The sequence below is a fragment of the Aythya marila genome (genome assembly GCF_965140915.1).
Source record: "Aythya marila genome assembly, chromosome: 3".
Taxonomy (NCBI): domain Eukaryota; kingdom Metazoa; phylum Chordata; class Aves; order Anseriformes; family Anatidae; genus Aythya; species Aythya marila.
The window spans coordinates 39090435-39105936 of NC_139044.1; the positions used below are offsets into that span (position 1 = coordinate 39090435).

General features: G+C 40.1%; 1 protein-coding gene across 2 annotated transcripts in view; it reads left to right on the forward strand.

Moving 5' to 3' along the window:
• THADA (THADA armadillo repeat containing) overlaps positions 1–15502 on the forward strand; it is a 163331-nt gene that overhangs the window by 95495 nt on the left and 52334 nt on the right. For both annotated transcript variants that reach the window (XM_082757389.1, XM_082757388.1), the window contains one exon: positions 3299–3414. In XM_082757389.1, the coding sequence (XP_082613515.1) occupies positions 3299–3414 (116 nt within the window). The remainder of the gene's footprint in view (positions 1–3298; positions 3415–15502) is intronic.

Here is a 15502-nt window from a genome sequence, read left to right on the forward strand (position 1 = left end):
TCCACACATTTGATCTGTTTAATATACGCGGTTCCCCCTCTTTCAAGACCTTTTGCTTGAGCTATCAACTACTTCGTCAACTACTTCGATTTCCGGTGTGTTGAGGAGGGAGGCACTTTGGGAGCTGTTTTCAAAGCTGAAGAGATAAAATTAATTTGAGCTTCTAGGAAAAATATGATAGCCCCTTCATAATTATGAAACAGATTTTATATTATTGCTTAGAGGTAAATCCCTTCCTGTTCCTGGAAATGAACACAAGCACAGAAGAATAAAATCAGAAAGGTTAAGGCACCAAATGGTCTTCAATTAGGATATAAAAGGCAGTATGAAGAGCCTCTACATACACGGCATTTCCCTCTTCCATCCCTAGTCTTCTGTAGTGTTAATTACTGAACGGGGACCAAGGACAAGCCACAAAATGCACAGAAAAACTAGCAGTCATGGTAACTCTATACGTTGTTTTTCATGAAAAAAGGTTAATGTCAAATAGATAATAGTGCACAGTAAGCAGACAGCGGCACAGGCAAGAGCAGGCTCATGAGTAGGATTCAAAGTGGAGATCTCCTGTGAAACTCTCAAATATTTGCAGGTTTATACTTTTGCAGAGTGCTTTGTAGAGAAGGATCAAAATCTAAAATGGGTTTGGGAAAATCAGAAAGGTAATCTTTCAGCAAAATGGTGCTAAGTACAGAGGAGTTCAGAAGATTTGGGAACAAAATGAACAGAAACCAAACCGCTGTCATTCCAGGATGTCTCTTGCATGCAGAACACCTGTTAACACATGGAGAAGAGTTTGTTTCATTGTTCCTGTCATGAGGGGCCCCAGTTGGATCTCTCTGTTCAGCAAGTGCCTCACTAGGAAAAAATCTGGACCAACTGAACGGCGTCCAGAGAGCAGTTGTTTACCATGAGGGCAAAAGTCAAGGGTGGGAGTGGAACACCTTACTTCAAGAGATTGGATTTTGTGTGCGAAACACTTGAAGAGTTTCCATACAAATGTTTTGGAGTCTGCTTTATTGGCTGGTTTCAAGATATTAGGACAGGCAAGCATTTGTTTCATCTAAGAATGCTTAGACCCTACCTCAATGTTTGTGTGGATTAGATAGTCTCTTGACATCTCTGCTGTTCCTGTGCTTGTTTGAAATTACTGCAGCTGTTCTTCCACTTGAATGATTTCACAAAAAATAGCGCAGATGAAATTGTGTCAAGTTAATGCTATGCGGCAGTTCTTGTGTTTCCAAAACAAGCAAACAAACAAAAAAAAATAACCCTGGGAGCAAGTGACAGCTGGAATGTGGGAGACCAAGATCTAAGATGTAAAAAATCTGGATATAAAGGCTTTCTTCTTCCCAGAGCGAAGCACAGGTCCCCACTTGATCAGTTAGCCATAAAATCACTACTTTGTAAGTATGAAGTGCTCATACTCTCACAAGTTAAGGGTTTCCATATAAAATGCTCGTGTATGCATTTTTAGAAGTAATCTGTAACATCTCTAAAGCGTCATAAATTCTTAATGTCACTGGTTGCAGTAAGTAATCAACGGAGGACATAATTCTTCAGCTTATGTAGAAACTGTCATGTCTATCTATGTGTTTAACCCAGGCAGGTAAACAGAACTTCAGATTTGGAGGCTGTAAGATGAAGTAAAGGAAGAGGGAGAGGTAGCACCCTGCTCCTCCAATTCCAGCTTCCAAGCTACCAGGGCACCAGACTCCTCAAGTCAAACAAGGTCATTCCCACAAGGCTGCAGTTCCACCCCATCTATCTCCATGTTTTTCCATGGAGGTGGATGTTGACCGTTCACTCACAAATGAACAGGAAAGGTAAAAGCAGAGTAGGATGATGTGGACATCGTGGCTTGTGCCCGAGGAGTGTGTCACACGCTCTCCTTCCCATGCAGAGGGTGAGACCTGCTGGGGCTGGCCTCAAGAGCTCGTCTCCATTCTGCACCTCGTATCAGCTTTCAGCTGCTATCTGATATTTCCTCTTCATCCTTGCAACCTAGATGACTATACATCCAGATGAACATATGCTTTTTTTTTTTTTTTTCCTTAAACTCCATTTTACCCATATTTTACATAGCTTGGGGAACTTGTTTTTAAATAGCACAGAAAGATCTCAAAGAACAGGAATTACTTGCTTTGTTGACCAGGCTACAGGTCATGCTTGCTATTTTGGTATCGTGAATATTTTCCTTCATGAGGGTAGGATTTGCCTAGCAGGCTTTTACAAGAAGCTCTGGAGGAGGTAGCACAGTGACTTCCACAGCCCTGTGCAGGGAGTTCAGCCAGCTCTGTCCTTGGGAAGAAAATAGTGTGAGCCTCCTCCTCTCCTGTGAACCCATCTGCCTGCTGTGCTTGCCCAGAGCCCTGAATGAAGGATCTCAAGGACAGGAATGAAGAAACTTTGCTGTCAAGGCTTTGGAGCAGTTATATATGCTAATTCTTCTGCCCCCGAAAAGCTCTTTGCTCAGGGTTTAGAGTACGAGGTGCTGCACGCTTTTAAGAGCCTAAGTAAAGTCTCTGGGCTTCGGGTCCCTGAATGCCTAAATTTTAAGTTTGGATTGGGTTTGGCAGCCGTAGGTATTTGATAATGCGCTAACTAAAGATTCAGCTGTATTCATTTTGCTGTTGGAATCTGTCTTTTGGTTTTGTACTGCAGGAGAAGTTCTCATGCCATGAACAGAGTAGTCAGGACTCACGGCACCAATTACTTCAGCAAACCAAACCGGCTTCTTGCACAGTTTCCCTGACTAATTCTAGCAGACTCCTATGGCTAACACATACTCATGCACCTATGCTGTAATTCAGCAGAAGCTCCTCTCAGCAGCGTTGTTGACTTATGTGGCATTTGCCTTTGCTGCAGCTCTCCACCCTCGCCTGTCTCCTTGGTTGTACTCGTGCAGTGCAAACAGCCCCGTCCCCTCCAGCAGGCCAGGCTGCCGACGTGCTCCACGGCTGCTTCTGCTGGCACCGGCGAGCAGATGGCACCAGGAAAAGGTGGAAAGCTGAAGGATGCTCAGGTTGGCGAGGGCCAGTAGTAGTGGCGTTCAGCAGGCTGTGCTCTGTTTGCTCCATGGATGTTAGTTAGCATCTTCCTGCACTTCTGTGTAGTGTTGCTTACTAGCTGTGAAAAGGGAATTTTAAAGAATCTGCAATTTAGGGATTCCATCTGTTCTTATGCCAGATGAATGCATGTTTTTGCCTGAATAACAGTTGTTCATTTTGCAGGTGGTTTTCATTTGAACTGTTTGGAGGAAAAGCAGTGCCTAGAAACTGATTTGATTTTTTTGATTTAGGTTTTTCACTTGCTGCAGTCGTACTTGGAATCAAAACAGTTTGTTAATTCAGACTTTCAGCGGGGACTGGGTGACATCATTACCTGTATAGGAACCAAACTGTGGTTGGCTAAAAGGTAAGACGAAACACAAGATACAAGATATATGTGTGTATATTTGTATATATAGGTTGCTAATGTTTTAAGGGCTGGGCTCATTTATTTTATTTTGGAAAGGTGGGTGTATTTATTTCTCTAAGAATTGCGTAAAATTTAGGTTCTCTTTTTTTAATTCAGATTTTTTTTTCCAAATATTAAGGGATGAAAAACATCTGTGTTCTTTACAAATGCTTTCTTATTTTTCAGTCTTCTTTTAGTTCATTTTCAGCTAAATATTGTAGTCCAGTCATTTAAAACAAAAACAAACAAAAACATTGTGGATGAGAATGTCTACAGTTGCAACCCTTTTGAGGAAAGGATGAATGTTGCTTCTGGGCTAAGAAAAATGCACTATGCATATTTTAATGCTATGTTCTCTGACTTGGCCTTTACAAAAAGAGATGTAGATAAATGTTATAGCATTTGCTGAAACTGTCAAAAGTACTTAGCTGGCCACAAACAATCCAAGACAGCTCTGGGAACATTATCCTTAGGTTTCTGTAAAAGAAGGCCATCTTCAGATGGGCTCCACACTGCACTCAAGAAACATGCTTTTTTTTTCTTTTTTCCCTCTGTTGGAAATGTACTTGATCTTAGCAATTGCTTTTGAATGTTCCTCACCAAAAACTTTAAAGAAAGCAATTGTTATGGAAGGGGAGCACAAGTTGCTTGCATCGGTAAGTGGGTAAAATATTCTCCAGTACAGTTTGCACAGTGGAAGGAAGTCACCAGTGTAGTCCAGTGAAAATCTCTGATAGAAGCACAGGTTGCTTTGTGATCGTCAAAAGCAAAATCCAAGTGATTTGGAGGAGGGAGGTGATTAGCATTTCACTGCCAGTGTTAAGTGAATTGGGGGAATTGAGTTAGTTGATCTTCAAGAGATAGAAATGTCTTCTGAGTGAGTGGGAGTGAGAATGACAAAATAGCAGGTAAAACTTGGTGTAAGTAATTGTGAAATGATGCTCATGAATAAAGCAGTCTGAACTTTATTTGGGCAAATGTGGTCAACTCTGAGCAGATTTTTACCACTTCAGAGAAAGATCTTGACCTTGCACTGTGGAAAAAAAAGTTGCCTTGATTCTCAGTAGAGCCCAAGAAGAGACGTCCTGACTTAGTTTATCTAGTAGCCAGTGTTTATTTGAATATTGTGTAACTCCCAAAGAAGGTACAGTAGAAATGAGGAGCAGTAGAAAGACTGGTGATGACTACAGAATGGTTTCTAGATGGAGAATGACTAAATGTGCTGAGATACGTTTTTTAGCCTGGAAAAAGGACAACTGGGGGATGACATGGAAAACATTTTTCATGCTGCGAGTCACATGGAAAGGGAAACAGATAGTTAGCACGCCTTCCAGTGCAAGGTGGCAGATCTGAAATAAGCAAAATAATGAAGATTTTCATGTAATTTTAGTTCAGCTGTGGAACCCCATGCTGCAAGATACTGTCGTTTTTAAAAGTTCTATGTTTTCAAAGTAGTTTTTCATAACTCACCTTTTTAAGGTATTTGTCGTATTAGTACTAACTTTTTTTGTAGTATCCTGAATGGAAATGCTTTCTGTCTCTCTCTGAAGTTGTGGTACATGGAATCAGTATTTGCCTAAATAGATATAGTTTCTCTATCTGTTTTCTATGAAAAAAAAATCATTTTCTTATTCATACATTCTTAATTATACAGTTAATGCTATACACACACACACACATATATATATATTTATATACATTTAATGTCTTTCTGCCAGAATTCCCAAATTATATGTTAAAAGCATATAGATTTGCAACACTACATTAAGGTGGTGGTGGTGGTGGTGTTTTTTTTAGACAGAAGCACTTTTTGCAAATTTCTAATGTACTTGATCGTTCTCTCTAAGCCCATACAGTCATATGTCCTTAGACACACTGAGGCAAGGATGTGTTTTCTGGTTTCTCCTTCTCCCCTTTTCTCCCTTCCTTTATGTGAAAAAGGGAAGCAAATATCCATGAAATATTTGGTAGCCAAATTTGCTTCCAAATGTGTTTTCACCTTAAGACTACAATAAATAATAAAGCTGAAAAAAATTACTTGCCTGTTAAGTTTGTACTCAAGATAAACATGTTCACTGTGGTATGATTTAAAAAAAAAAAAAAAAAAAAAAAAGATATTGAATGTGGGGTATTTCCTGGTAGTTTTGGTTAGAGAACCTGGCAGCTTCCCTCAGATTAGTCATGGCTACTATGACTATTGCAAGATGCAAATAATAACTTAACGAAAATTTGAGAATTATACTTCAAGGATGATTGTCCCAAGAGGAATATCCAGGGAAATTTCAGAAAATGCCACAGATCTGTCTGAGAATTCAGGTAGAATGTAATTATAGCTGCACTGAAGGGAAGTTGATTCACACCAAGTGAGAGTTGAGGCTGGTGTTTTCACCTTTCTGTTGCTTTGCTTGGTAGTTGTCATGGCAGCATTCTAGCTGTGTCAAAGTCATTTTGAAGGAGGGCAATAGACGTGACATCGTAACATTCAGAAGGACATTTGGTAATGTTACGCAATCAAACTCAGTAATGTTAATAACTTCTATTTACAACAAGAGGAACATTAAGAATAGCAATAACGATAATAATTGCTTATTTTTCTTGGACTGTCAAGTGAGTATCCTAGTACTGTTTGACTTGTGTCTCAGCCTTGTGTGCTTCTCAGTGCTGATGTATTTGAGTGTGATGGATCCCACAGACTGGAAATAGGAAGAGGCCAACATCGACCTTCTGTAAGATTTCAAGGAATTCAGGGGGGTGGGGGATTGGGTTTGCTATAAATTAAAAATACAGATGAAAAGTGAAAGTTTTCTGTTTTTTGGACTCTTCCTAGCAATATTCCATACAGGATTTTTGGCTAGCTTGGGGGGAGAAGGATTGGAGGTGAGGGGCTCCATTAGTACGTGCTCTATCCCTCTGTGTCCATTTCAGTGTGCAGCTTTACCACTGGTACTTTGCTCTGTGGAGCTGAACAGAACGGCTCTGTGATGAAGGGCGGTGGGCTTGTTTTGTTGTTGTTTTGTTTTGAAGGAGCTTTGGGAGGTCGCTTTGCATACAACTGTGCGTATTGCACAGTGCCAGTGTGTTTTCTATAAAGGTAGTCCCTGCTAACTTGTTAGAGTTGCTTGGGGGAGTTAACAAACACATAAAGATGATCTGATTGATCTGCTTTGATTTCCAAAATGCACCAGACAAGATCCTTTACCAAAGGCTGTTAAAGAGATTAAGCAGTTGAGAGATAAAGGTGCAGATCTTTGAATCGTCAGATTACTGGTTACAAGAGGAAACGAAAGGTAGGAGTAAAATGTTGAACTTGCATGGTGGGATCAATAGGGGTTTGTTAGGATCTGTCATGCTTAACTCATCAGTGACCTGGAAGAAGCAGTGCCAAAATGTCTTCTATTTGGTGATTATTTAATGTAGCAAAAGTAAAAGCCAGTTGTAGTCTTAGGAGATTGAGTATCATGATGATAGCAAGACGGATGAAAGTTGCATGGAAAAAGTGATGATATCTGTCTAAGTTTGCATGTGGTGTGATGGTGGTCTGAGATGACTTCGGAGTGATAAATGTGTTTTGTTCCATAAAAATACTAGTGCAGTGCTCAGAGGCAGACTGAAACAGGAAACTGAAAATTGATGGTAAAGAAAAGAAGGAGAACAAAGCAAAGCATGTTATCCACCAGTGTGCAGCTGCAGCGGGAATGTGCCACTTCTGGTCTTTTCACCTCAAAACAGTGCTGGAGAACTGGGGGGGAGCATGGCAAGAATAATCCAGGTTTGGAAGCTACTCCATGTAAGAAGTGTCGGAATACTCTAGGACTATGACACTTGGAAAGCAATGATCTTCCGTCTGTCTGCTGAACTTGGGGGTCGGTGGGTTTTGGTTTATTGGGTTGTTCTACCTTTGCAGGACAAGAACTTAATTCACATTGTGATCAGTGGTGTAAAATAGCTTGAGAAGCTATTGCATTATTCCCTGTTAACATACTTGTCTCCTCCCTTCCCTTTGCCCCCATCAGATTTTGCTTTAGAGAATTAAAAAAAGGCTCAGTTTCCCCACACAGAATTTTGAAAAAATAGTAATTTTTCTTCCACTGGTATTTTCTGTCTGTTAAGGGAGACTTACGATGTGAATGTGACATGGCTGCTTTTTCTCCTTTTGTATCATATATTAGAAAGTCAGAAGAGCAAGCATCTTTTTTCCACCTTTTGTTGTTTTGTGCATGTCTTTTAAATACGAACTTCTCTGAGTATTGAAAAGCAGTATTTCTGTTTTTGATGTTTGGATGAGAGAGCCCTGTCTTCCATCCGCTTCTTGAGGAGAAACTTGAAATTTCTCTTACAGGTTTACCTTCACTTGGTATTTTTTATTTTGCTTTGGAAATGGATTTGTTTGTTGGTCTAAAGAGTTTAAAGTGGTTCAGTAATGTTATTGCTCCCCCCCACCTCGGGTATTGGTTGTATTTTTCTGCAGAGATGAGAGATGCGGGGTGTTTGAGAAGAACAAATGTTCCGAAGTGCATGAAGTACGTCTTGTTTGAGGACCGAGGTGATGGAATGAAGTGGCGGAAAGCAGACTGAAGGCTTCAAAAAATAATCAGCCCTTGAAAGATTTCAAAGCTCTTTCATGTGACTTAAAAATAAAAACTTGAATTTTTTTTTTTATTTTAAAAAAAAGCTCAACTGCATACCAAGGAGCTCCAAGGCGAACTCGAGGTGCCTTCTGTTTCATAAATACAGAGAGCTGAAAGAGCAGCCTTTGGAACTGGTGATTTGCTGCACAGAAGTCCCGGAAATACCTGTCTTGTTTCACTTGTAGCCTTTGGCATGGCAAAATATTGGTATTGGAAAAATTGTGAAATGGCGTTGCACAGCTTTGCTGTAGGATGCTGTCTTCCACAGTGCTCTCAGTCTGCTTCCCCCCTCTCCACCTCCCCACATTCTTAATGGAGACCACAGGAGGGAGAAAAAGACTTTGAGGCTCTGCCAGACGTCAAATAATCTATGCTGCTAACCTCTAGTCATGTGCCGTTTCCTAGCTGAGAGCTTGTCTGCGCTGGGAAAGTTTACTTTTAGGGCTGCTTTCCTGAAACTAGTGTGGAGTAGCCCTGTCTAAACCCACCAGGCTTTGCATTTTGCAGAGAATCACTGGTTGGTCTGGCACGACTTGCCTGCCGGCTGTGCACCCACCCAGCTTTGTGACCCCAGTGCCCCCTGCTCTGCTGAGCTGCTCTGAGCCCTCTGCGTCCTGGATGGGGCTGTCAGAAATACCAGTGGGCCTCTGAAATACCTCTGACAGAGGGGCACAAGGTTCAAGCTCACTTAACAGGCACATGCAAGAGCGATTCAAGGCTTGAGCTCAAACCCGGCTTCACTGCCAGCTGAGGTACTTGCTGCTCAGCCATGCTGGCTGCAGGATGGTCCAGCTAGACGTGCTTTGAATGAGGGAAATCCCACGTGCATTTTATAATGCTACAGAATACATTAACTTACCAAGCTGATGGCTGTGGCGTTCCACCAAGCCTCTTCTGTCCCCTTTCCCACCCGCTTTTGGCAGGGTTGTGTGAACAACAGCAGGCAGGGAATCGGTCTTAGGAGGGATTTCCTGCTAAGGATGTTTGGGCTTGTGGCTTCACTATGGTTTCAGGACTTAGTGACTCAAGAAGTGTAACCCAAATATGTCTTTATTCTTCTTGCTGTCTCTTTGGCCAGACAGCAGGTCATTTCTAATGAGCAGACAGTGTTTTGTGCTTTAACAGTAGCAGCACAAAGAGTTTCCAGAGGCGTATGCAGGCACATTTAGGTGTAGACATAAAGTGACCATGGACTTTCTGCAGGTTTGCAATAGCCCCTTTGAAAGGAGGATGTTATTTGGGAGCTGGGAAGGGGTGTATAAACTTTTCAGAACAGCAAAAAGGCAACAAGCAAGAAGAACTCCTTAGCAGAGTTGACCAATTCTTCAGATAGACCCCATTGCCTAGGAAGCCCTCTGTCCTTTTTTGAAGGACAAACCTTCTTGTCCTTCAAAAACCATCTCTGTCACCTTCCTGTTTTCTAACTTTTCCCCTCCTCCATATCTGTCTTTAAAATCTATACTTTCAGAAGTAAGTTATCTTTGATCTGTGGTCTATATGCATTACACAGCTGCGTTCAAATCTGAAAATAGTTCGAAAGACTGAGCCTGCCTCTGTGGAAATCTTTTTTACAAGGTTTTAAATCAAGAGGTTGCTTTCTGTCAGCTGGGCTGGAGCAGTAATTCTTGTGTACACTCTTACACAAGTGAAACATCGAGGGAGAATGATTTTTGTCCTGTTCCAGCTGGAAGCTAAGCATACCAGTGTGAGCAGTTGCTGCACATCAGGTGTGCAGTGGTAATTTATTAATCTGCACTTACTGAGCCATGAGCCTAATTTAGTGTAGTTTGTCTTTTATATTACTTCTTTTGAGAGCACAGTCATAACAGTTACGTCGTTCTTTATAAATGTATTCTTGGAGGCTTCCATTTAGACCTTACGTGCTTTTAGCAGACTAAGGCAAGTTTCTGCACTGCTCCAAATCCACCCTTTCACTAGTATCCTTAAGACAGCTACAAATTGCTTATTTATTCAGTTGATGATTGCTTGGTTTGGAACATTTGCTTTGGATATCAGTATAGACATGTTTTAACTTCAGACTGGAGTTGAAGATGTACTTTGCATAAGATAAAATGTTCTTTGACTCCTGTTCCCAGGTATGCTCCTAGCTTAAATATGCAAAGTCAGGGAGTATTAAGAACTGAAGAACGTTACTGAAGATGTGTTCTCTCCACCACTGCAATGTCCAGAGTAGGCACAAAACATTACAGTTACAGGTTTAGGGCATAAATCCTTGCTTAGGTCTGAAAATGATTTCCAATAAGTAAACCAGAGTTTTAATTAGGTAAAATTCATTAAATTTGCACATGGGATTTGTTTGACCTCTCATATTTTTAGGAGGCTGCTAACGGATCACAGGTGGTTCTCATTAAGGGAACAAAAAAGAAAACAGGATTATTTTATCAATCTGGTATGCTTTAAAAACAACAACAACAAAAACCCCACACCCTTCCAGCATCGTTCACCAAGGACAACCAGAGCACAGTTTTTTTATTTATTCTTTTTAATAGTTGAAGCTCAGGCGGTTCTTGGTGATATCACAATGCACCTACCAGGTAAACTGACATTACAGCAACGTACTCATCTGGCTTTGGAGTTATCCTCCCACCTAAACCACCAGACCAGCAACTTTCCCTTGGGAGAAATAAATGTCTGCTATAATGCAGGATGAGCTGATCTTATAGCAAGTCACTCTTATAGTGCCTTGGAAGGTCTTTTAGCAAGTCAAGGGGGCTTTTCGCATGGTAATTACTTCAAGAAGATATCAGCAGCACAAATAGGCAATCAGATGCCCTGTTACTCGATGTTTGTATTTCTGTGCGGGTGTTCCTGCACTTCCAGGAACTCAGCAAGGATTACTTGGTAGTGTAGGCTTCGTTTTTTTGCTGTACTTTTTAAAAATGCTTTCCATTAACATTTAGGTCTATTGGCCGTGATGTTCACTGATGTGCTGGTTTTGTATTACATGGTTAAAACTGTTATGGCCAAAGTTTAATAATTAAATCTATTATTAATGTCTCCTCAAGAAGAACAGAGGAAGGCCATGCATCTTTTGATATTGTTGTTTCAATGCTACGTGGCATGGGCTCCAAGAGTAAATAGATTAAAATGTGAAGGTTGCCTTCTAAGGAAATATACCCCCCAAAAAAAAAACGGTCTTTAGACTAGTGCAGAGTTGAAAAGCTACTAACCAAAACGTTAGGAGATTTATCTTTTAATCAGCTACTTGTTATATGTGTAGGTGTGATTTCCATAAGCTTTGTGGTCTCCACGAGTGACAAATGCTTATTTTCCACATCTCTCTGTGTGGTCAGTACAAGGCCAGCTTGGCCTGCTTCATCAGCAACACTGTAAGGATAAAACTCCCTGTGGGCTACCCCCTAAGGGTTAGGTTGAGTTGACTTCATCAAGATTCAAACATCGCAGGAGATGCACTTTGTGATGCATTTAGAAGATTTTTAGCTCATGATTCTAATCCAGGTCTTCACAAATTGGTGAGGGAGATGGCTGGGATTTTTTTTGTTTGTTTTGTGTCTGTCTTAAATGGTCAAGTACCCCTTCCTAATTTAAGTCCTACAAAAATATTCCCAACAATGTAACTGAACGTCATGCGCTGTATTGTAGAGTGCATAAGCGTCTACTAGTGAAAAAAATGTAGCAGAGTAAATCCCTTCAAATGGAATTGTATTTTTGTGGAGCAAATTGCAGGCTCCACAGAAGAAGAATCAGGCCATGGAAAGAAAGAGAATACTTGGCAGAGATTTGCCATTCTTCGGGAAGAAGTGAGCTGGAAATTAATAGGGAGAAAAGATATACTGTAAACCTCAAATTTACTTACCAGTTGGCCAGGCTGAAAAGGTGAGTTTATGGAAGACGAAGGCTGCGAAGCACAAAATAGGAAGATGCATCACAAAAGAGGAAGTTGCATAGATGCTGTCCATACATACCAGCTGATGTGAGGACATGCTGGACCTCAGTCAGAATTCTTCCCTCATGTACCACGGCTAAAGATGGAATTCCAGTCTCCATCATATGCAAAATGTCGACTTGCCAGAGAAGTTTCTGAGGTTCAGAAATACAAGAACTTGTGCAAAGGCTTTTGAAGTATCCTGCGCGTATTTGATAGAATATGGTCCTTATGAAACCAATTTGATTTGTCTGTTGGAAGCAAAAACTCTAATACTGGTGGCAAGAAAGTAGAATTTGGGGCTTAAATTCAACTGCAACAACCTGATTTTTTTTGCCAGCTGAAATATTAAACTTAATAGATGTTAGAGTATTTTTTTAGACAATAATACATTACTTAAGCAGAAGAACAGCATGGTGTTTAGCTGTTGCAGGTTTTTTTTTTTTTTCTTTAAACACGAGGCTTTTCCTAAAACACTATTGAAAAGCTTAATGCCACAAAGGAGTGTTCTCAGGAATTTTAGTTTTTTTTTTTTTTTCAGCCTTTCCAAATGCTCTAGAAACATACGGCATTCCAGCAACAGTGACTTTTTCATTAAAGACCAGGTAAGGAGTAGGCAGGTCATGTTCGCTTTGAAAACCAATGTGAAAACAGTCACCCAAGTCATAAGGATGGGTATTGTCTTGTACTCAAGGCAGCAGTGAATCGGCCTTCAGAAGAGCTGCCCTTGTAGTCTTGCTGGCACTGGTTTCTTTACCCAGACACTTACGAGCATCTTGTGAACGTTTTGGACGAAATACAGGGATTTGTAGGCAGCTTTGTAAGTTGTGTAATTTTGACCGGAGTTCTACATTAGCTTGATTCATGAGCAAAATCGCATCATCAATTTTTAAAGATTGGGGCTGCAGGTAACAAATGTGAGTGCGTAGATTAGACATAGCTGAAGTCTAATAAACATAAACACTGTACTTTACTCTGGAAAAAAAAAAAATGATGCTGATACCCTGTGCACTTAATATTGTTTTACTGTGACTAAAGGTGATGCACCTATTGCATGTTATTAGGAGGAGATGTATTTGAATTTTTGTTCTTAATATTACCTTAAAGTTATTTAATATTAAATTCAAGTTTAACAAACGAGATTAGCTTGTATTCGTAAATCAGCACGGGTTGGAAGAATTGAAATCACTCTGACTCTGAAAAGCTTGGAAGCTGCAAAATGCAGAGCTTTTCTCAGAGCTTTTCCACAAATGTTTTTTGGGTGTCCCTAGGATAACTAGATAAGTACACTAAGGTATGTGTAACTAACTCACAGGAGAGATGTTCGGGGCTTTTGCTTAACAGGCATCATCTGGCAGGTAGCGTTTGAAATTCATTACAAGTGTTTGTTCGCTTGAGTTTGAGCAAATATGCTTTGATTTTTATGTCATTAGATGTTTAGTAAATATAAGTTGCTGTATGTTTATAGTTCTTGTTCTGCTAGTAGTTATGCAACATCTGTTTCCGTATGAGGAAAAACTATGAGCAAAGAGCTCTGCCTCTTTGGAAAATACTGAATTTCCACTGAGTATAGAATAACTGAAAACTGGTATTAGTTTATTAACACCACCAACTTCGTTTTCATAATCAGTGACTTGTATCTGTCTTGCTTATGTAACAAATGTGATATTATTATTGTTACTGTTGTTGTTTATACCTAAGTGAGGTGATGCTCTTTCGGAAAAAGAGGAACGTTCCAGGAGACAAATATTTGTCTTTTTTAGTCATCTGACTGAGCCTTGTTGGAAGTTCGGGCTTTTGAGAAGAGAATGGGAATCTTCAGAAGCTGTGCATAAAAATTCATTAGTACTTGCTCTACATAAATGTGCCTTGGCCTTCCTCATTTATATGTAGAAATTTTGATGGTCTTCAGACCTTTGTGAGTAGAGGAGCAAGAGGCTATAAATTTAGTTTGTTTTCCCAGTGTTCTGACAGAATCGAGGCCAACGTGGTGAGCTCTCCACGTTCTTTCTTCCTCGTTTCCCTTGGAAGAGAAGGTAATTGGCTCTGTAATTCATTAATGCTGATCTTCTTTAAAATGAGCAGTAATAGAAAAGACAATGAGTATGAGAAGTTAAGCCATATGTTCCTGATGCAGTTGGAACTGTGTATGAGCAGGAAGTCTGTAACCAAATACTGCTGATTGCTTCAATAAATGCCAGTTTGCTTTGTGTCAGATTTACTGTCCAGAGTCAGCAAACCAGTGACTACCTTGAATTGAGCATGACTCAGTTGTAGAAGGTGAATCAAACCTTTAAAGATAATATTTGTGGAGCTCCCCCTCTTGAGAGTCCAGGATCGATTGCATGCTGCACTAGCCTAAGGTGCAGCCGGTGGTAAAGGTGGCACAGAAATCAAACCAGACCCAGCCTTATTGTAAGGCTCCAAAGCCAGCTGGACCAAAATGCAATACTGCACGGGAAACTTCTGGACATGGTGATTTAAATTTACATTTACAGAGAGGGAATATCTTGTGAGGGGTATGCTTCCTGATTCACCTACCAGTCTGCTTCTTGTTTAATACACATAGCTTACTGTTACTCCAGTGACACAGTATTCTGTGACTGCTTTAACTGGTCCTCTTTGTAGGTGTTTGAACGCGAGCTCATGAATTTAAAAAGAGTATTTAATTTTGTTAACCCTTTTATCTTAATAAATAAATAAATAAATAAATAAATAAATCCCTGGACTCAAACAGTTAAGAAAAGGTTTCTTTCTGCAAGCAACTTCCAAGTGTTTTCTAATTTTATATTCACATACCACAACTTAAAATGATATTGCAAAGTCTGACAGCCTCATTGCCAATTACTTGCTCAGCCTTAATGATAAGAAATTGGCCAGTTTTGGAACATGGTGTTTTCAGGGTCTAATCCAGAAACCTGCTGGAATGTGTCAAAATTAATAGTTCGGAAAGCAATGACTGTACTTTCAAATTAGTATCTGCAGTTCAGCCACACCTTTAAAAATAAAAGAAAATAATTGAATAACTTTTATATATATATATATATTTATATATATTTTATTTTATTTTTTTCCAATTTGAAAATACTGTTACACTGGACCTTGGGCGAATAAAAAAAAAAAAAAAATCTGTAGGTCCTTTAAAATCTTTAATAACTTCAGCATTTTTGACTTCATTTGTTTCAGTCACCTTGTGTCTTCTGTTGAGTTTCATGATGATCTAGTTGGGAATACAGCTGCTTCTCCTGTCATTGTTTTGTTCTTCTTTATGAAGTTAGAAACTCATTACTTCTGGGCCTGATCCTTTCTAAGCAATGATCCTTTCAGTTTCTGCATGTGCTTCTGAAGGTTGCAGATGTCTTCTCCCATTCTACCTGGCAGGGAAAGCCTGTGACGGTGCTTACCTTTTTTACCTGTTACTCAGTGCAGCCCAAACTGACTTCAGTCCTCAGGACAGCCTTTGGCCTCTCTTCAGTCATCTATGTTGAAATATTCATACTGGCTGTTGGTG